At 35.5% G+C, this 22984-nt stretch overlaps 1 protein-coding gene across 2 annotated transcripts in view; it reads left to right on the forward strand.

The window, feature by feature from the left end:
• The first annotated feature begins 2447 nt into the window (after window positions 1-2447).
• G2e3 (G2/M-phase specific E3 ubiquitin protein ligase) overlaps window positions 2448-22984 on the forward strand; it is a 60008-nt gene continuing 39471 nt past the window's right edge. The window contains exon 1 of one of the 2 annotated variants that reach the window (XM_046465218.2): window positions 2448-2593. In XM_046465218.2, coding sequence (XP_046321174.1) covers window positions 2577-2593 — 17 coding nt within the window. In that variant the 5' untranslated portion in view covers window positions 2448-2576. Of the gene's footprint in view, window positions 2594-2627; window positions 2965-22984 lie in introns of those variants that run through there. The other variant, XM_046465219.2, reaches the window with a different exon arrangement.

Raw genomic sequence — 22984 nt, forward strand, 5'->3', positions numbered from 1 at the left:
GGCAGGAGGATAGCAAATTTGAGGTCAGCCTCAGCAACTTAATGAGGCCCTAAGCAAATCAAAACTTACGAATGGGGATGTAGCTCAGGGCTAAAATGTCCCTGGGTTTAATCCTCAGTACCAAAAAATAAAAATAAAAAGTAAGTCTGTTTCCTCCAGCTCTTTGGTGTAGTCGGTGGATATTTACTGAAGATTTTATTTTGTTCATGAAATGTTGTAGCATTACTTATTATAATTACCTATACTAAACTCTGATGGGAAGAAAGAAAAGTTTAAATAGTGTAAATAACTGGAAATGCTACTCAATGCATGAGTGTTATAGGCAATTTATACAATTAAGTCTGGATAATGTTAGGGGGAAAATATATACAAATGAAGGCTGGGGTTGTAGCTCAGTGATAGAGCACTTGCCTAGCGTGTTCGAGGCCCTGGGTTCAATCCTCAGCACCACATAAAACTAAATAAACAAAATAAAGGTTGATCTATAACTAAAAATATATTTTTTAAAATATACATGATTGACACTACATAGGGTCCTTCAATGTTGGTAAGAAATTAATCTCAGCCTGACTGATAGCTAGGCTGCTGGGTGATGGTGACTTTATCAACATTTTAGTGGAAGAGATTGAAGAATTCATTAAAGGTCCTAGGGAAGGATTGAACACAGGAAACAATTATTTTTAGAATCTTGCCTATAGTTATATAAAGACAATAATTATATAATTGTCATTACATACAATATAATATATAATATTTTGTGATTTTTGTCGGGGCTTTTCAAGGGCAATTTAAGAATATTTAACTTTACTTGCAGGTCAACTTGAGAATTTAATTCCTGTGAAGTAAGAAACTTTAATGGTGGGAAGGTACCAAGAATTATGAAAGACAGGAAAATATGATTTAGTTTCTGTCTTTGAGCAACTTCAAGAAGTTATATGTTTAATGGGGACATATTAGAAATGTGGAACACTGAATAATACAACATATCATGAATGATGAAATGTGTGGTCCAATCATTGAAGGAATTGATGAATGAACGCAGACTATCCAAACATTGTAATTTATACATTTATTAAATCGAATTCTGTTTCCAGAATATACTCAATTTCTAACAATCTTATTTAAAAACAAAATTCCAAAAGTAAAACATTCTTATTATTTAAGAAATTCGGCTGGTTATAAAGTGAAAAGTAAAAAACCTCCATCTCTTACCACCCCTATTTGCCACTCCTGTAAATAACTGTTCACACTTTTTATGCATCTATCCTGAAATTTTTTATGCTGATATATATTTACAGGATACTGTAGTCATTCTAAAACTCGCCTTTTCCAGTATTTGAATAGCTACTGATCGTTACTTTTCGTGCCTGCAATGTATGCCAAATCCTAACATATAACTTACTTAACTATTTCTTTAACCATTTCCTTATTGGTGGACACAGATTATTTATTTTCCATTGCTAAAAACAATACAATAAATACCTTTATACTTCCTTGTGTCAGATTATCTGTAAGATAAATTCCTAAAAATCTAGCAAATCTTTCAGATTGTATTTTTGACAGAGACAGAAATGTTGCTGCCATGGCTCAGTCTGAACTCATCAGTTTAGGTAAATCAACGCCATTAACTGTGAGTACGATCCCTCTGGTGGCACCATCAATCAGGACCCCAAAGGTTGGAGTTAAGATTCTTTCTCCCACCCCGCCCCCTAAAACCATGTTCAATTCTTTCTTTAATTTCTTAAAGCTCCCAGACGTAGCCCTTCAGAAGCTTAAGACCTTTAGGATCAAAAAATATGCAGTTCTTTGTTTAAAAAATAGGACACTGCTGTCCCAAGAACCTTACAGAACGGTACGTAATAGTCTTGCAAAATGATCCTTTATACGGGGTGGGGACAGTTATTGCTTTCTAATATTTATTCTCATATATTTTGTTTGGAACCGGGAACCGCTCTGACCTCTTATTTTCAATTTGTGGCCGGGTGAGGGGTGACTGGCAAACTTGTCTTTTTGTCTTCCTCAAGCAGCGGATGGAAAGCGTTTAGAGGTGCTGTCGGGCGCGGTTCCGGAGGGCGAAGGAAACCTGTGCAGAGTACGTGGAGGTTTGCCTTTTTCCTCTGGCTGCTCCTGCTTCGGTTTACGCCAGGGTGAGGGGAGAGGTAAAAAACCTCCCGGCGCAGTAGTGCTCCCATTTTCCCCATTCCTTGAAGACGAAGAAACTTTAGCACGTTTCCATCCATTTTAGAAACAAGCAGCTCAAGAGTCACCAGGCAGAAGCCACCGCCCGGCCCTCTCTGAGAACCTGAAAAGAAGAGAGACTGGAAAAAGCCAACAAGCCGCAAACGGAAAGGCTAGCGGAACCAGCACCCAGCAACATAGCCGGGGCGCTATAGCCCCTACCCCACAGCCCGCGCCCCGCGGGTTCCTCCCTGGGGGGCGGGGCCGACCGCTCCTTCCGGGTTGCGGGCGGAAGTGAGAGAATTTGAATCCTACGGGCCGTTGGATGGGGCTGGTCGCTGGTGGCTTGCAGTAGTGCTGCGCGAGAAGGGAAAAGTGACGCGGCCACCCTGGAACTTATGCTCCGCGAGCCTCTGTGAGTAGATGGGGAACCGGAAGAAACTGAGTATTCCAGGGAGAGAAGCGGGGCCATCGGATGGGATAGCTGGGTCGGGAGGCCGACTGCGTAGCGGGGCTTTGGAGAACCTTTGCGGGTGTCTGCAGGGACCAGGTGTGCAGACCATGGGAAGTCGGGGCGCGGGGGAGAGTCACCCTGGCCAACACTCCCGAAGGTTGCGCATACCAAGCCAACCCTGAGCATTGAGGATTTGGAGGCCTGGCCGGCCCCTGACATCAAGACTTGTTTATACGCTGTCTGGGTGACTCTTTCATAATCGCAATTTAGCGTTTCCATCAGTTCTGCAGCTTTCTCAGTACGTGAATGTCATAGCGAAAGCGATACCACAGGTAAAAGAACGACCCTTTATTAAAGATGGAAGGTCGGGGGCAGCTTTAGAACGAAGAGATGCTCTGTGGCTCCGAGTTCCTCCTAAGAGGGTACTCCAGCGTTCTGTATTACCCTGGACCGCAGGGAAGTGACAGTCTTCGAAATGCCTGGTGGGGATTTAAACTGAAACCCGAGTCTCCTTTGTATTTGAAACCCGGATATTTTTCTTCCACGGTTGACATTTTTCGTGTACCGCAAAAATCCGAGACTCTTGCTCTTTTAAGTTGGTCACAGTAACCGAGATGATTCGCTGGGTCTTAGTTTCCTAACAATAGGGATAAGGTTTAGTTCCACCGCCCTGCTTTTTCACCCTCTTTATCCATTGGCCAACTGAGTTAATACGGGGTCATTTGTGAAGAACTCAAATGCTTCAAGAATCGGGTTTTGTTCGAATTTTCTTTTCTTTTTTGCTCATTTTTAATGAACTAAACTCTCACCCGCCCAAATAAAGTCATACCTTTTTGAATAGTTTAAATGTGGATGGTAAATGTAAACTGTACTTTAAATGTTTGTAGGTTTTATATCCTGCCTTATTAAAAACTGTCAGACTAATTTTGTGTTGCTTTACAGGAAAGGATATTAAGTTCCTTATAAGGTTTTAGCATCAGGGTATTGTACCATATAAATGTATAGATATCTTTTTTTAAAGTAGGACTTAATATTTAAGAATAAAAACATTCCCTCATCCAGTGCTGACTCCTCCTCCTCCCCTGCCCGGGTCCCGCCCCAGCGGGGTCCAAAGGGTCCTGAAGGATGAGTGGCATTGGCGCAAGGAATGAGACAGGAATCGTTTTCTTGGAGCAATCTCCAGAGAGAGAGAGCTGTAATGCAGCTTTCTCTGGGTCATCTTTTATTACAATTTTTCTCATCATTATGAATTCAGAATTATTAATAGAATACATCATTGATTTTTGCAATTTTCAGATTTTCCGCGAGATGTGACATTCGCTTTGCAATCATATGGGTATAGAAAAATGTGTCATCAATTTACATTTTCCCAGGATGTGATATTTCCTTAACAATCATTATGGGTACAAAATCATTAATAAAATGTGTCACTAATTTGCATTTTTCAGATTTTCCCAAGATGTACTATATTTTCTTATTGACAGATGCCAAACTATGTAACCAGACTCTAAGTCTCCCAACCTATCATTAATCTTTAAGTTTAAAGTACACCTGTACTTTATTTCTAATATAAGATCCCCATTTAAAGAAGTCCCCTTAAATCTTTTTTTTTTCTGATTTTTTATCTTGTTTTTTTTTTTAATTTTTATTGTTGGTTGTTCAAAACATTACATAGTTCTTGACATATCATATTTCACACTTTGATTCAAGTGGGTTATGAACTCCCATTTTTACCCCGTATACAGATTGCAGAATCACATCAGTTCCACATCCATTGATTTACATATTGCCATACTAGTGTCTGTTGTATTCTGCTGTCTTTCCTATCCTCTACTATCCCCCGCTCCCCTCCCCTCCCCTCTTCTCTCTCTCTACCCCCTCTACTGTAATTCATTTCTCCCCCTTGTATTATTTTTCCCTTTCCCCTCACTTCCTCTTGTACGTAATTTTGTATAACCCTGAGGGTCTCCTTCCATTTCCATGCAATTTCCCTTCTCTCTCCCTTTCCCTCCTACCTCTCATCCCTGTTTAATGTTAATCTTCTTCTCATGCTCTTCGTCCCTACTCTGTTCTTAGTTACTCTCCTTATATCAAAGAAGACATTTGGCATTTGTTTTTTAGGGATTGGCTAGCTTCACTTAGCATAATCTGCTCTAATGCCATCCATTTCCCTGCAAATTCTATGATTTTGTCATTTTTTAATGCAGAGTAATACTCCATTGTGTATAAATGCCACATTTTTTTAATCCATTCGTCTATTGAAGGGCATCTAGGTTGGTTCCATAGTCTTGCTATTGTGAATTGTGCTGCTATGAACATCGATGTAGCAGTGTCCCTGTAGTATGCTCTTTTTAGGTCTTTAGGGAATAGACCAAGAAGGGGAATAGCTGGGTCAAATGGTGGCTCCATTCCCAGCTTTCCAAGAAATCTCCATACTGCTTTCCAAATTGGCCGCACCAATTTGCAGTCCCACCAGCAATGTACAAGTGTACCCTTTTCCCCACATCCTCGCCAGCACTTGTTATTGTTTGACTTCATAATGGCTGCCAATCTTACTGGAGTGAGATGGTATCTTAGGGTGGTTTTGATTTGCATTTCTCTGACTGCTAGAGATGGTGAGCATTTTTTCATGTACTTGTTGATTGATTGTATGTCCTCCTCTGAGAAGTGTCTGTTCAGGTCCTTGGCCCATTTGTTGATTGGGTTGTTTGTTCTCTTATTGTCTAATTTTTTGAGTTCTTTGTATACTCTGGATATTAGGGCTCTATCTGAAGTGTGAGGAGTAAAGATTTGTTCCCAGGATGTAGGCTCCCTATTTACCTCTCTTATTGTTTCTTTTGCTGAGAAAAAACTTTTTAGTTTGAGTAAGTCCCATTTGTTGATTCTAGTTATTAACTCTTGTGCTATGGGTGTCCTATTGAGGAATTTGGAGCCCGACCCCACAGTATGTAGATCGTAGCCAACTTTTTCTTCTATCAGATGGCGTGTCTCTGATTTGATATCAAGCTCCTTGATCCATTTTGAGTTAACTTTGGTGCATGGCGAGAGAAAGGGATTCATTTTCATTTTCTTGCATATGGATTTCCAGTTTTCCCAGCACCATTTGTTGAAGATGCTATCCTTCCTCCATTGCATGCTTTTAGCCCCTTTATCAAATATAAGATAGTTGTAATTTTGTGGATTGGTTTCTGTGTCCTCTATTCTGTACCATTGGTCCACCCGCCTGTTTTGGTACCAGTACCATGCTGTTTTTGTTACTATTGCTCTGTAGTATAGTTTGAAGTCTGGTATCGCTATACCGCCTGATTCACACTTCCTGCTTAGAGTTGTTTTTGCTATTCTGGGTCTTTTATTTTTCCATATGAATTTCATGATTGCTTTATCTATTTCTACAAGAAATGCCATTGGGATTTTGATTGGCATTGCATTAAACCTATAGAGAACTTTTGGTAATATCGCCATTTTGATGATGTTGGTTCTGCCTATCCATGAACAGGGTATATTTTTCCATCTTCTAAGATCTTCTTCTATTTCTCTCTTTAGGGTTCTGTAGTTTTCATTGTATAAGTCTTTCACCTCTTTTGTTAGGTTGATTCCCAAGTATTTTATTTTTTTTGAGGATATTGTGAGTGGAGTGGTTGTCCTCATTTCCATTTCAGAGGATTTGTCGCTGATATACAGGAATGCCTTTGATTTATGCGTGTTGATTTTATATCCTGCCACTTTGCTGAATTCATTTATTAGCTCTAATAGTTTCTTTGTAGACCCTTTTGGGTCTGCTAGGTGTAGAATCATGTCACCTGCAAATAGTGATAATTTAAGTTCTTCTTTTCCTATTTTTATGCCTTTAATTTCTTTCGTCTGTCTAATTGCTCTGGCCAGTGTTTCGAGAACTATGTTGAACAGAAGTGTAGAGAGAGGGCATCCCTGTCTTGTTCCAGATTTTAGAGGGAGTGCCTTCAATTTTTCTCCGTTCAGAATGATGCTAGCCTGAGGCTTAGCATAGATAGCTTTTACAATATTGAGGTATGTTCCTGTTATCCCTAGTTTTCCCTTAAATCTTATACTTAAAATATCCTGAAGTCTATAAACTATTCTCAAAGCATCTTAAGGACCCATACAGCTAAAAATTTAAGAATTCTAAACTTAAGAATCTAAATAATATTTCTAACATTTTTCTAAAAATGTGTCTTATAAAGCTACTTTAATTAATTCCTACATTTATTCAAAAAACTGGTTGAGCTACTTTCTCAAAGAGTTTCTTTTTTTTCTTAGTCAAGGTACACTAGTTCTTATATCTTTGTAATCTCTCTCACTGAAAGGCAAGTTCTGAACATCAGTCCACTTACCGCCAATATTAACTATGCTTATCATAAGTCCCTATATGAAGTAAAGAGGATTTATAGAAAAGGGGGAATGTATCTTTATTTGCCTTAGCTTTCCTAAGTGTATAACATAACTTTCCCGTAATCAAATAAAACTACATATGGTGGGCTTTGTGCAATAAGCATAATAATTAGGCTTCCTAGAGGCCCAGAGATATGGGCCTGGGTTCTTAGTTGATATTTAGTGTGGTGCCTAAAATTCTCATGACCTTTCGGAAAATGATTGTTAATTGTCAGTTTTGTCCTAAATGTACTGAGATAGGAGAACAGCCTTCTATTTTGTCCTCAGTATGCTGAGAAGTAGTTCAAGGCATGCACTACCTGTTGTGTTCTAGCCATCTGAAATTTAATTTGGTTTAGCAATAAGCATACTCATGCTTCCTGTAAGGAATATGAGCATGAAAGTAAAAAGTCCCAATTACACAAAAAAGGGTCTCATGGTTTCGGTTTCCCACCAGTGCGGCTTTGCCAGCACTTATCCTCACTGTGACCTTGTCAAGACAGTGGGAAAATGGGAGTGTCTTCACCACTCCCCAATCCCTGCCAATGAATTTTTGTTTTCAATGTTAGGGGAAGGGGGAAGAAAAGGTTTAAATAGGCAGTGTTTTAAACATTTTTTATAAGACTGCATCAAAGACCTTGGCTTTCCTTTGCTAAGTATTGCATATAGACATTCTGCTCATTTCATATATGCCACTAGCAAAGGCTAATCTCTCTTAAGGATTCATTTCTACATTCTAATTTGTTACATTTCCCTTCTTGGACTCTTCATTGAATTTTCGTTTTATCCACCTAAATCAGTGAGTTTCATACTTTATATTGTGTATACACTACTTTGTGGGTTAGGTAAATGCTGATTCCTAAACTTCAAATGTCAGAGATTCTAGATCAGTCGTTGTGGAGGATGGGATGAATAATCTGCATATTTAACTGAAAGGTTAGAACATTCTACCAGAGTTTTAAAAATACTCACTTGTTCTTAGAGAAGCAAGGTACTGTATTTTTTAAAGGCATGGAACTGGAATTGGATTGCCTTGGTTTGAATCCCATCTTTTACCATGTGATAGCTATGTGACCCCCTAAGCAAACTGTGTAAAACTCTCTGTGTTTCAGTTCCTTCAGCTATTTATTGAGGATAATAACTACCTTGTAGGATTATTGTGAGAATTAAATGAGTTAATACATGCCGGGTTTCTGTTCTCGCGACTAAAAGGCTCAGGGGTTACTCTAGTTAAACTGGGCTAACTGGGCTGCACGAAAAACCACACAAGAGACACAAATACCTTTTTCTTTGGGGTCACTGTGACGGCTTCTCTGACCTTAAGGGTCCGCACGCAGAAAGAGAGAGAGCAAGAGCACACGCTGACCCCTTTTATTGAGGGAAGCTATTCAAATGAGGCAAGGGGTCAGGTTTCAGGGGGCTGAGTATCTTAGTGATGTCCACTGTCAGCAGGTTGACTGACACCTGGGTAGGCCACACCCAAGGGCACAGTTAAAGGAGGGGACACACACAAGGCACTTCCATGGAAGATTCTATCCTAAACAGGGCAAGGGGTTATATTACAAAGGAACAGGTGAGCATAGCTTCACCCATGGGGCTGTAGCAAGACACACCCATACATGAGACACCGACCCTCGCACCCAAGAAGGGTGCCACATTTCTGCGACTGAGAGCCTCTGCACCCAGCCGGGGAGTGTGACCCAGTCACGTTTAAGGTTGGTCTCCCACAAATACATGTAAAGATTTTAGTGTGTGGCACATAGTTAATAATCCATATGTCTCTTGTTATATTGAGTTGCAAAACATTGTACAAACCATATTACATAAACTATCATTAATCTTTACAATATCAATGAGGTAGCTACTGTTTTCAGATAAGAAAACAGGTTAAGAGATTCAGTAATTTGTTCTCACACAACGAATAAGATGTTTGAAATAGGATCAGAAACTAGATTAACTGAAAAAAAATTGTCTTTTAAATAAATGCTTCTTACCTCTTTGCACTCTTCTTCCAAATGTTGCTCCATAAAAATCTCTAATGACTTTTTGTTGTCTACCATGTATAATTCAAAATCTCAGCCTTTTTCTTTTTTTAATATTTATTTTTTAGTTGTAAGTTGGGCGCAATATCTTTATTTTATTTATTTTTATGTGGTGCTGAGGATTGAACCCAGGATCTTGCACATGTGAGGCGAGCGCTTTACCGCTGAGCCACAACCCCAGCCGTCTTTTTTTTTTTTTTTAACCCAGCCCTGCATAGTCTGGTTCCACTCTATTTCCAAGCATCGACTTCATATTTTTCCACACTCTTTCTGACCTGCTGATGTTCCATCCTTACTACTATGATTCTCCAGATCTGTTCTTTTACCATTTTTATGTATACTTTGCCTCTGAACTTTTCATTTACACTTAAGATTTTACCCATATCCAGCAGAGTGTTTCTTCCTCAGTTCAATTTGGTTATAAACATAGCATTAGATGATAGTTCTTGTCCTCATCATCATTATGTTTGCATTGTGTATTTATACTCTGAATGTGTATGTTCAGTCAATACTTGTGTAATTTTAACAATTAAGCACATCATGTCTTATGTTAATCTGGAAAAGTTAAAAAATAAAAAGCTTTGCTTTTTATCTGATAGAATATAATTCTGTGTAGTTCCTTAGAGATTTTAGTGATATATGGTTTGTAAACCTCACAAATACGAAAAAATAAGTATTGATATCTTAATCTCAAAAGACATTTCAAATGAGAAAAATCAAGAGCAATGTTTACTAATATTCGTGGAATTCTAAATGCTTTATATATATTTCTCACTTAATCCTCACAACCATTTTATTGTTATCCCCAAATTAAGAGGAAACTGAGGTGTCAAAATATTTGGTAATATTACATTGTATTTTCTTATATTTGATTTCCTGGTGACTTTTTTTAATTATTAGAATGATATATGTTAAATATAATGAGAAAAGAACTTAATTCAGAGCGTTAGGAAATTAAAAGAAAAGGTTGCTTCTCTTTTTCAGTTTGAACAGTTAAGACAGTTACTTGATATCCAAGCTACCCAATATTTTAGGGTCATCGTTCTAAACACCAGTAGGTGGGGTTAGTTTAAGGAGCATATAATATTAATATGCTCTCAACTAACACCTCTGCTCTAGCCAAAGCAAAACAGATATTTGAATCCAGCTGCATGTTTACAGTGTAGACTAGACCACTCACATGATTTCTTCTTGAATTTTGGCCAAGCTGGGAATTCTTTTTATGTATTGGTTGACATTGGAATCATAAAGAAATATCAGCACTGGGCATAGGGAGCCAATATGCAGAGACACAGGGGAAATTTGTTTCCTGAAGACTAGATATATAAGTCAAGATAAAATTTAACTCAATTTTCTTTTAATTTAAACAGATATCCTTAATAAATCCATCTGGTAATTTCATTTATAAGAGTTCATTGAGTTTTAGTGAATATATTTCATTGCATATATGCCACATTTTTTTAAAATCCATCCATTGATGATTATTCAGGTTGCTTATAGTTTTTAGCCATTATAGATAAACCTACAATGGACATTTGTGCACAAAGAAAAATACACCATCATTTTTCTTGGCCATATCATATGTACATTTGACAAAAAGTAGGTGTACATTTGATTCTTTTTTAGGGAAAATGTACATAAAATTAACCATTTTAAATTATAATTTAGTGACATTTAGTGTATTCATAGTGTTGTAAAACTATTGCTTCTATCTAGTTCAAAATTACTTCCATCATCCCAAAAGAAAACACCATATACTATATTAATCAGTCAGTGCCTACTTCCTCATTCCTCCAATCCCTAGAAACCACAAATCTGCTTTCTGTCTCTACAGATTTACCTAGCCTGGATATTTTCTATACATGATATTATACAATGTGTGACCTTTAATGTCTGCTTCCACTTAATATTTTTGAGATTCCCTTATAGTAGCATATGGGTTTTGCATATTCAAATTCAACCAACCATAGATTGAAAATATTTAGGAAAAAAATGTGTCTGTGCTGAACATGTAGACTTTTTCCCTTGTCATTCCCCAAACAATACAGTATAACAAGTATTAGTATTTACATTGTATTAGGCATTATAAATAATCTAGGATACTGGAGGTTCTGGTAGGCTATATGCAAATACTCTACCATTTTCTATAACACTTGAGCATCTAAGAATTTTGTTGTCTGTGGGAAAGAGTTGGAGGGAGATGTTAGAAACAGTCCCTCACACTTACTAAGGGATAATTATACTTCATTCCTTTTTTTTTGCCAAATAATATTACATTGTGTAGATATACTGCATTTTGTGTCCATTCATCATTTAATGGACAATTGGATTTTTTTTTTTATTTGGTACCAGGGAATGATCCAGGGGTCTTAACCACTGAGCCACATTCCATCCTTTTTTAATATTTTGTTTAGAGACAGAGTCTTGCTGAGTTGCTTAGGGCTTCGCAGAGTTGCTGAGGCTGGCTTTGAATTCATGATTCTCCTGCCTCAGCCTCCTGAGCTGCTAGGATTACAGGCATTGCCACCACTAGTCTGGTGATTGTTTAATAATGATTTAAATAGTGCTGCTGTGAACGTTTGTGTACAAGTTTTTCTTTGAATACCTGTTCAGTTCTTTGAGATATACACTTGGTAGAATTGCTGAGTGAAATGACAGTTATATTTAACATGTTGACATACTGCCATACTGTATTCCCCAGTGGCTGTGTAATTTTACATTTCTACCAGCAATGTATGAGGGGTCCAATTTTTCCTTATCCTTGCCAACACTTGTTATTTGCCTTTTCTTTCGTTTCTCTCCACCCACACTTTTTTTGACAGCAGAGATTGAACCCAGGATCTCCAAACCACTGAGCCACATCCCCAGCCCATTTTGTTTTTTATTTTGAGACAGGGTCTCACTAAGTTGCTTAGGGCCTTGCTAAATTGCTGAGTCTGGCTTTGAGCTGGCTATCCTCCTGCCTCAACCTCCTGAGCCACTGGGATTACAGGCTTGCTCCATGGCTCCCTGTTCCACTTTGCCTGACTCGGTGGCACACACATTTTATCCCAGTGGTTCAGGAGACTGAAGCTGGAGGATCTTGAGTTCAGCAACTTAGCAAGACCCTGTTTCTAAATAAAAAATATTAAAAAGTTTTCCTGGGGTCGGGGGGAAGGCCTGGGGATGTGACTTGGTGGTTAAGCACCTCTGGGTTCAATTCCCCAATCGCCCCCCCCCCAAATAAATAGCAAACCTAGTATGCATTAAGTGGTATCTCATTGTGGTTTTGATTTGCATAAGCCTGTAATGATGAACATTATTTCATGTGCCTGTTGACCATTTGAATATTTTCTTTGGAGAAGTTATTCAGATGTTTTGTTCACTTTTAAATTGGGTTACCTATCTTTTTGTTGTTGAATTGTGATATTCTAGATACTAGGCTCTTACTAGATATATGATTTCCAAATATTTTATCCCATTCTATGAACTGTCTTTTCATTCTCTTGATGGTATTCTTTGATGCACAGAAGTTTTAATTTTTGAGGAAATCTAATTTATTTTCTTTTTGCTTGTGCTTTTAATGTCATATCAGAAACTGTTGCCAAGTCCAAGGTCACAGAGATTTGCTCTATATAATATTATAGTTTGGGTTTTTATATTTAAATCTTTGATCCATTTTGAGTTAATTTTTTTGTATATGGTATGAGGTAGGAATCTGACTTCATTTCTTTTTATGTGGCTTTTCAGTTGTCCACACCATTTGTTGAAAAGAGTAGTCTTTCACTTTTGAATGGTCTTGGAATCTTTATTAAAAATCAATTGACAATAAATGTATAGGTTTATTTCTAGACTCTTCTTTTCCACTGATTTATGTCTGTCTTTATGCCAACACCATTTATCACTGTATCTTTATAGTAAGTTTTGAAATTGGAAAGTGTGACTTTCAACTTTTGTGGGTAGGGGTTGTTTTGTCTATTTAGGGTTCTTTACAATTCCCCATAAATTTTAAGACTTGTTATACCATTCCTGCAAAAAGGTCATTGTGAATTTGATTGGAATTAAACTGAATCTATAGGTTGCTTTGAGGAATATTTTCATCTTAATATAAAGTCTTCCAACCCATGAATACAGAATCTTTTTATTTATTTAGGATTCTTTAATTTCTTTCAGCACTGTTTATAGTTTTCAGTGCACAAGTCTTACTTGTACCTCCTTAGTTAAATTTATTACTAAGTAGTTTTTTATGCTGTTGTAAATTAAATTTTTTAATTTCCTTTCTGGATTGTTCATTCTACTATATAGAAAGACAACTGATTTTTGTATGTTGATCTTGTATTCTGTTACTTTGCTGTATTTATCAGCAATTAACAGGGTTTTTTTAATTCTTTAGAATTTTTCTATACATAAGATCATATTGGGGCTGGAGCTGGGGCTCAGCAGTAGAGCGCTAGCCTAGCACGCATGAAGCCCTGGGTTCAATCCTCAGCACCACATAAAAATAAACAAGTGAACTAGAGATATTGTGTCTAACTACAACTAAAAATAAATAAATAAATATTTTTTTAAAAAAGATATCTTCTCTGAATAGTTAGTTCTTGCTTTCAATTTGGGTGGATCTTATTTCAAAAGCCTTATTCTGGCTAGAATTTCTAGTATGTTAATAAGAAGCAGTGAGAGTTCATATCTTCATATTGTTCCAGATCTTAGGTGGAAAGCTTTCGGTCTTTCACCATTCAATATGTTAGTTGTTTGTCCCCATAGATAACCTTTATCATGCTGAGGAAGTTTCCTTCTGTTCCTAAAATGTTGAGTGTTTTTATCATGAGAGAGTAGTGGATTTTCTCAAATACCATTTCTGCATCACCAGAAAATTGAGATGAACATTTGACTTTTTTAATCTGTTGATACAGTATATTACACTGATTGATTTTTATATGTTTAACTGCCATTGCATTCCTGAGATAAATCCCAGTTGATCACGATTGATAATTCTTTTTAGTAAGGATTGAATTTACTAGTATTTTGTTAAGGATTTTTGCATCTTTATCCATAAGGGACATTGGTCAATAGTTTTATATATTTATCTGACTTTGTATCAGGATATTACTAACTTTATAAAATGAGTTAGGACATATTCTTTCCTCTTCTATTTTTTTTTTTTTTTTTTTTTTTTAAGAAGGGTTTGAAAAAGATTGGTGTTAATCTCTGGTGTAGGTTTGTTGAAAATTTCTTTTTGAGTCAGTTTTGTTAGTTTATCTGACTTATTTAACTTGCTAATTATTTAACTTAGCATTACAGCTATTCATTGTAGTCCCTTATTATCCTTTTTACTTCTGTTAGGTCTGTAGCAATGTCTCCCTTTCAGTTCTGATTTTAGTAATTTAAGCCCCCCCCCCACCTTGGTCAGTATAGCTAAAGTTTTGTCCATTTGAAGAACTATTCAAATAACTTTTTTTTTCATTTTTTCCCTAGTCTTTATTATATTATATAAACTCTAATCCTTATTATTGCTTTTCTTCTACTAACTTTGGGCTTAGTTTGCTCTTTTTTTTTGTCCTTCAGTTACAAAGTTAGGTTTATTGTTTTGGGTCTTCCCCCTACCCCTAGTACTGGAGATTGAACCCAGGGGCACCTTACCACTGAGCCACATCCCCAACCCCTTTATTTTTAATTTTCAGACCGATTTTTGCTTAGCTACCCAGACTGACCTTGAGCTTGCTATCATCCTTTCTCAGCCTCCCAAATCACTGGGATTACAGATGTGTGCCACTGTGCCCATCTCAGATCTTCTTTTTTAATGTAGGCATGTACAGTTATAAATTTCCCCGAGTCTTGTTTTTTTGCTGCAGACATTAAATTTGAATATACTGTGTTTTTATTTCATTCTGTTTTTAATTTCCCTTGTGATTTCTTCTTTGACCTTTTGTCTAATTAAGATTGTGTTATTTAATCTCCAAATTTGTGAATTTTCCAGTTTCCCTTCTGTTACTGATTTCCAGTGTCATTCCATGTGGTTGAAGAAAATACTATGTGTGATTTCAGTCTTTTAAAACTTATTGAAATTTCTTTTGTGGTCTGACATATGGTCTATCCATGGTGAATGTTCATGTGCATTTGAGAAGAATGTGTTGTATTCTGTTGTTGAATGGAGTGAATGTTCTATGTATCTGTTTGTTAAGTCTAAAATTATTTCTCCATTTCTGTCAATTTTTACCTCATATATTTTGGAGTTCTTAGGTGAGGGTTTGTTTATATTGTTATATCTTTTTGATGGATTGAACTTTTAATCAATTTTTAATGTCTTTCTTTGGGTCTTGTAACAGTCTTTGATTTATAATTTATTTTGTCTCAGTAGAACCACCTAAGTTCATATTTGGGTTCTATTTATTAGGAATACTTATTTCCATACTTTAACTTTCAACCATTTATGTCTTTGAATCTAAAGTGGGATTCTAGTAGACAACATATAAGGATGAATCTATTTTTTTAAATTCTGTCAATTGCCACCTTTTAGTTGGAGAGTAAGTTTTTTATTAAAGTAATTACCACTAAGGAGAAATTTCTGCTATTTTCTATTTGTTTTCTGTATTTCATATCCCTTTGTTTCTCAGTTCCTCCATTACTGCCTTCTTTTGTTTAATTGATTAAACAAATTATCATTTTAAATTATCATTTTAATTTCTTTCTCATTACCTTTTCTGCATTTTTTAGTTATGTTTTTAGTGGTTATATTGAGGGTTACAATTAATAATACAAATTAATGAAAATACAATTAATATCTTAATTTTATAACAACCTTGTTTGATTAATATCCACTTAGTTTTTATAGTGTATGAAGAATATGCTCCTATGTGAACCATCCTTCCCCCTTTATGTTGTTATTGTGATACATTACATCATTAGGCATTTTAGTGCCCATTTTGTTTATATATAAGGTGCCCTTAGTTTATACATATTGTGTCCAGTAGCATTGCTTTATAATTATTTCATCTATTTTTCTTTTGAGTCATATCGGAAAAAGGAGGAATTACACACCAAAAATATAATACTTTTGGCTTTTATGTTTACTTCTTCTTCTTTTTTTTTTTTTTTTAGCTGCAGATGGACACAATACCCTTATTTTATTTATTTATTTTTATGTGGTGCTGAGGATTGAACACAGTGCCTCGTGTGTTAGGCACAAGTTCTACCACTGAGCTACAACCCCAGCCCTATGTTTACTTCTTTAGTTACCTTTTACCAGTGTTTTTATTTTAGCATATGACTTAGAGTTACTGTCTAATGCCATCATCATCTCTAGTAGGCAGATCTGCTAATAATGAAATCAACTTTTGTTTGTTAATGTCCATAAATAACAATATTTAAAGAAAAAAGTGAGAAAATTTTTCATTTTTTTCTCACTTTTTCTTTAAATATTTTTATTTTCTTTAAAAGTTATTTTTTAAAAAAAATTTGAAGTAATTTTCATTGAAACAGTAGTATACTCAGTGGCTCAGGAGGCTGAGACAGGAGAATCATGAGTTCAAAAGAATACACAAGGAAAAGGTCTCCCTCCCACCTCAGACCCTGGATCTTCTGATCCTCTGCAGAAACAAATCACTTTTATCTACCTCCTGGATGACTTTCCACACAATGCAAGCTTTTTAAAAACCTTTTTATTGATATATAAGATCCATTCCAAGTATATTTGATTACAAAATAAATCATGTTCATTGTAAAACATTTCAAACTATACCAAAATTTATAAAGAAAATTCTTACCCCATCTCTTCCCCAGAGAAAACCATGATTAACAATAAGAGATCTGGAAACCTTGTCATTCTTGAAGTTAGAAACCTTAGATACTTGCTGAATTCCTTCCACTCTTCCTCTTTCCATTAACTCTATCTTCCACTTTGCATATAAGAGTCCTAACAGGTAAGTGGTAGAATCCCCATTTTGCCACTAAGGAATTTGAAGCCCAAAGAGGAAGTGGGCTGTTCACTGTTACAGGGAGAGCCAGGAATGTGTGTGAACTAAGTCTTGGATTCTTTCTCCCCTTGTTCCTTTGCCTGGTTCCTATTCAGAATCTTCACGGTTTAATTGCTATGTGTCAAATGAAGTAGCAGATAAATTTTCTTATTAGGGGCTCATTTTTTAGGAAAGAGAGGACTTGGTCCTCTTAGAGCTGTGACTGAACATCTTTTTGTTGCTTAAGCCCTGACCATAGGTGGAAATGTTGACAGAACTGGTTGCATAGAGCCTGACTTGGTCAGTAGGAGGGGAGCTAGGATTGGAATGAGACCTTGCCTACTGAGGAATAGTCAAGCCCAGGCGGAAAATGTCCAGGCAATGGAAGGCATTGTATTATTATCTAATTATCCAATCCAAGAAGATTCATATAGTTCAACCACATGGTGGAATCCACTAAATTGCAAGAAGGAATTCCTAACATTCTTCAAACATCTGTGATCAAGTACACCAGTATACTTTTGCACATACTCTGCTTAGAATGCCTTTCCTATCATACCTGCTCAACGTATTTATCCTTTACAATCAAATTACAATGTCATCTCCTCTATGAAGCCAACCACTCTCTGTATAGAATTTACCACACTGTTTATATGAAATACTTGTTTACTCACCTGCCTCCCATAAGAGTGTATGAACTGACCTCTATTTGTGAAGCACAGTTTTGCTGCATATAGAATTCTTTATATATAGGTCAGTTTTGTTTCTTTGTTTTTCATTTCTTGGCATATTTCATCCCACTACTTCCTGGAACCCTGATTTCTCATGAGAAATTAGCAAATGATCTTATTAAGGATTCTTTTGTGTGATCAGTCACATCCCTCTTGCTACTATCAAGATTCTCTCTTTGTGTTTACTTTTGTCCCTTTGTCTTTATTGTGTCTAGTTGTGGATCACCTTGAGTTTGTCCTGACAAGAGATCCTTGAGCTTCTTGAAAATGTGTAGATTGAGGTCTTATATTAAATCTAGGGAAGTTTGGAGTCATTATTTTTTCAAATATTCTGCCTGCTCCTCTCTCCTATTCTTGGACTTCCATTAAGTATATGTTCCAGTAAGCATACTGTCATAGTATCTCACCATGTCTTAAGTTCTGTACATTTTTCTTTTTGCTCACCAGGCTAAATAATCTCAATAAACTTATCAAATGTGCTATTGAATGCCTCTAGTACATTTTCCATTTCAAATATTTTACTTTTCAGCTGCAGAATTTCTGTTTGTTTCCTTTCTGTCATTTCTGTCTCTTATTGAGATTCTCTGAGACATTTTCAATTACAACAATTTTTGCCAAGTTTTTATGTTTCTGAGGAGATATAGACCTCTCCCAACCAGAGCTCCTGGCTTCTGCCATTTTTTAATGTCCCTTATTATTGAGTTTTGACAATTTTTTCCAAAAATATATATACAAGTCCTTTTTCAGATTATGATTTGCAGATACTTTCAGTCTGAAGCTTGTCTCATTTTCTTAACACTGTTCCTTGATAAGCAAAAGATACTAATATTTAAGTGTCTGTTCAATCTTTTGTCCATTTTATTTCTTAATTGTGATATCTTTTTATTGAGTTGTATTATTATCATTTTTTGCAAATGTTTTCTTCCCAAGTGCCTTGCTTTTGTATTTTCATGCCAGTATCTTTTGATACGGAAATTTTAATTTTGACATTTAGTTCATCAATTTTATTATTATTTTATTATTTTTATGGTTCACAGTATGTCTATCTTACATAAGGAATCATTGCCAAACATGGGATCATAAAGGTATTTCTCTTTTTCTTTTTTTAGAATATTTTTTTGTGTGTGTGTGTTTCATTTTTGAATTACATTCAGTATGTAGAATCAGTGTTTATTTTTCCTCCAAATATTCAATTATTCTAGTACTATTTATTGAATAAACTCTGATTTCCACAATTGAATTATTGTGATATCTTTGTTGGAAAGTAATTGTCTGGGTCTATTTCTGGCCTTTTTAATTATCTTCTATTATAATCTGCCTGTATAATCTTGTCTTGATTGATATAACTCTATTGGAAGTCATGGATCATAGTACAAGACCTCTGACTTTGACCTTTCCATAAATATTTTTTGCAAACTTAACACCAAAAAAATAAATAACCCAGTCAACAAATGGGAAAAGAAACTGAACAGACACTTCACAGAAAAGAAATACAGTTAACAAATATATGAAAAAATGTTCAACATCTCTAGCAATTAGAGAAATGTAAATTAAAACTACACTGATATTTCATCTCACTCCAGTAAGAATGGCAGTTATCAAGAATACAAGTAACAAATGTTGGCAAGAGTGTGGGGAAAAGGGTATGCTCATACATTGCTGGTGAGATTGCAAATTGGTGCAACCACAATGGAAAGCAGTATGGGGATTCCTCAGAAAACTTGGAATAGCATCACCATTTGACCCAGTTATCCCACTCCTCAGTTTATACCCAAAGGACCTAAAAATCACCATGCTACAGTGACACAGCCACATCAATGTTTATAGCAGCTCAATTCACGATATTTAAACTATGGAACCAACCTAGGTGGCATTTAACAGATGACTGGATAAAGAAAATGTGGTATATATACACAATGGAATATTACTCAGCTATAAAGAAGAATGAAATTATGGCATTTGCTGGTAAATGAATGGAACGGAGACTATCATGCTAAGTGAAATAAGCCAGTCCCAGAAAACCAAGGCCAAATGTTCTCTCTGATAATGTGGTGCTAATGCATAACAAGTTGTAGGGTAGGAAAGGGAATGGGGGTGGGAATAGGAAAGACAAAAGAATGAGTCAGACATAACTTTCCTATGTTTATATATCAGTGTAACTCCACACCATTTACAACCACAAGAATGGGAAGTTATACTCCATGTATATATAATATGTCAAAACACATTCTACTGTCATGTATAACTAAAAAGAACAAATAAAAAATTTTTAAAAACATTTTTTGCTTTAGGTACATTTTATGTACTTTACATAAAGTAATTAAGTTGAACCTTTCTAATTAATGATTTAAATCAGATCATTCCTTTAGGAATGTTTATTTTTAAAATGCTAAATTTAAAAGTCAAATAATTATTTCATCAAACATATTGTGGGTTTTTTGTGGGTTGTTTTTTTTTTTTTTTATGCTCATATATCCTTTATTTGAGCTTTACTATTATCAATTGGATTAGAACTTTAGGAAATGTTGAATGGGCAAGATCTGAAGTTTGTTTATTCAAATGATTACTACCAGGTGGAAGAGAGTGAATTTGACATCAGATGCCCCATGAAATGAATCTCCAGTTGTTAGGCTGCAATCATTTGAACACTTGATTGGGGCAAAAGGTTTGCTTCTAAGATGTCCCTCACTCAAGGGTCAGGAGGTCTCTATTTCTTCCTAAATGGGCCTTCTTCCTAAATGGAACATTTTGAAAGCTCTGTGACAACTGCAGCTAGCTTCCTTCACAGGTTATGATTCATGATTCATAGAGAAGGAGGAAGTCACAATGCCGTTTATGACATATCACACATCGTCATTTGTGCCATAGACTTTGGTGGAAGAAGTTACCAAGCACTAAGTGCATTCACAATCAAGGCAAGGGATATCAGGCTTTACCTACTGAAGGCAGTATCAATCTATATCACTGACCAAGTAGAGGTAAGCAATGGAAGACATATAGAATACCTTTTGACAGTGACTTCCCAGAACTTCATTAAAATGTTCTAGGAAGAGAGAAAATTTGACTTCAGGTACCCCACGAAATTACTCTTGGGTTGTGAGGCTGCAGTCATTTGAAGGCTTGATTTTCCAAGGAAAATAATTTTGACATTGTTTCTAAGACCAAGACTATTACTAACACTTGGACTGTTATTGAGATACATACTTCTGTACCATTGCTGTACTCATTCCACTTAGGAAGTCTAAAATTCATGTATCTGAAGGAAAGCACCTAAAACAATTATAAAATTCAACTTTTTTGCTGAAGTTTTGTTTAGGAAATTTTTAAAATAAAGTGATTCTCAATTAGGACTTAGAAAAAAGTCCTGTTTATTTCAGATGCTGGGAATTGGGAAGAAGGCTCATGTGAACTGGTCAAAAGTATGAATTATAGAATGTCTTTAGAAAATCCAACTTTTGAGTAACTTAATTTTGTTATAATTTCAAACTTAGAGAAAATCTTAAGAATAGTATAAGGAACTCCTATATACTCTTTCTCTGGATTCACCAATTATTTTCTGCCATTTGCTTTATTATCTTGCCTGAGCCAAATCAACTTAAAACCATATGGGTAAACCTATAGTTGATAAAATTAGGTTTACTGACTCTTGGAGTGAAATTACAGACCAGAGGAGCCATAGGGCTTTTCACAAAAAAGGGGGAGAAAAAGCATTCTTACAGGGTTTTGGAGCATTAACATTTAGGTGAAATATTAATGAAGCAGAGGGCTGGGGTTGTGGCTAAATGGTAGAGCCTAGTGTATGTGAGGCACTGGTTCAATCCTCAGCACCACATTAAATAAACAAACAAATAAATAATTAAAGATGTTGCTCCCATTTGCAACTAAAAAAATAAAAAGAAAAAGAATATGTAAATGCAGCGCCATATAAAAATAAATTAATAAAATAAAGGTATTACACCCATCTACAACTAAAAAAAAAAATTAAAAATATAGATAAATGAAGCAGTGTTTTGATAGGCTCAGAGCAAGCCAGGGCTGTGTTTAAAGGAGTCAGCATCAGCTGTGGACTACAGAGTGGACCCAGAGTCTTGTCTCCTCGAAATGTATAAAATGATGTGTTCCAAAAGCCCTGATCTAAAATTCTGTACATCTGTTGGAAAGCAAGATTTCTTCTCTGCATCAAAGTTGCTTAGGGTTTCCTAACAAAAAATATTTCAGAAAATTTCCTTATTTTCCATTCCAGTCATTTTCCTACCTACAAGGATTGTTCTGATATTTTTCATAATGGCATTGCTTTGCCTGTCTTAGAACTTTATATGAATGAAATCAAATGTATTTAAATAGTGTGTAGTTTCATTTGCTCAGCATAATGGCTGTGAAATTCATCTGATGCATCTTTTCATTGCCGAGTAATAGATTGTGATCCTCAATAACTTGACCAGTTAGGGCAGTCTGTAGTCATTGTATGAGCATGTACAAACACCAGAAGTACCGTCATCTACAGAAAATCATTAGTGCATGTCAAAATATAAATGTGTGTGTGTGTGTGTGTATATATATATATATATATATATATATATATATATATATATACACATACATACATATATATGTATGGGTGTGTGTGTGTATGTGTGTGTGTGTGTGTGTATATATATATATATATATATATATATATCCATCCAAGAGACAAAGGATTACTTCTTTAACCCTTCTTTAATAATTGTGGATTTTCTTAAGAAATAGCAATCTTGGTAACATAGAAGTTGAATTTTTAAAAGGAAAAAAACAAAATATTAGTCTTGGGATCAGTATGATTTGAAAAGTTGGGCTATAACTGTTTATGAAAGCACAAAAGCATTGTATAAGAAATTCATATTTAAATTCAGAACAGTTCTTATAGTCAGTATGAAATCTGAAGTCTAAATTGTAAGAGAATGATATCAGTTTATTTTCATGCATAGTAGTAGCACATTATCCTCTAGCCACTCAGTTATGGGTTGTTCTATTTCTACTTTCTATAAACTTTGACAGATGTTTATCTTTCTGTGCATTGATTTTGCAACTATAAAATGAGATTTATTTACCTAGTAGCATTACAGTTTATTCTTTTTCATTTAAATTTCAAGAACTTTTGCATACCTTATTAAACTTGAATCTCATAATAAAATTTCAGTAAGCTGTTCATATGCCTCTAGTAAAGTCAAACTAATGTTATTAAGATGTCTTCTTCAGGCCTTTGATCTTTTAGGGAAAAAGTTG

Source organism: Marmota monax, unplaced genomic scaffold, assembly GCF_021218885.2.
Source record: "Marmota monax isolate L192 unplaced genomic scaffold, Marmota_monax_Labrador192_F-V1.1 WCK01_AAM20220418_F8-fsc00079, whole genome shotgun sequence".
In the NCBI taxonomy this organism is placed as follows: domain Eukaryota; kingdom Metazoa; phylum Chordata; class Mammalia; order Rodentia; family Sciuridae; genus Marmota; species Marmota monax.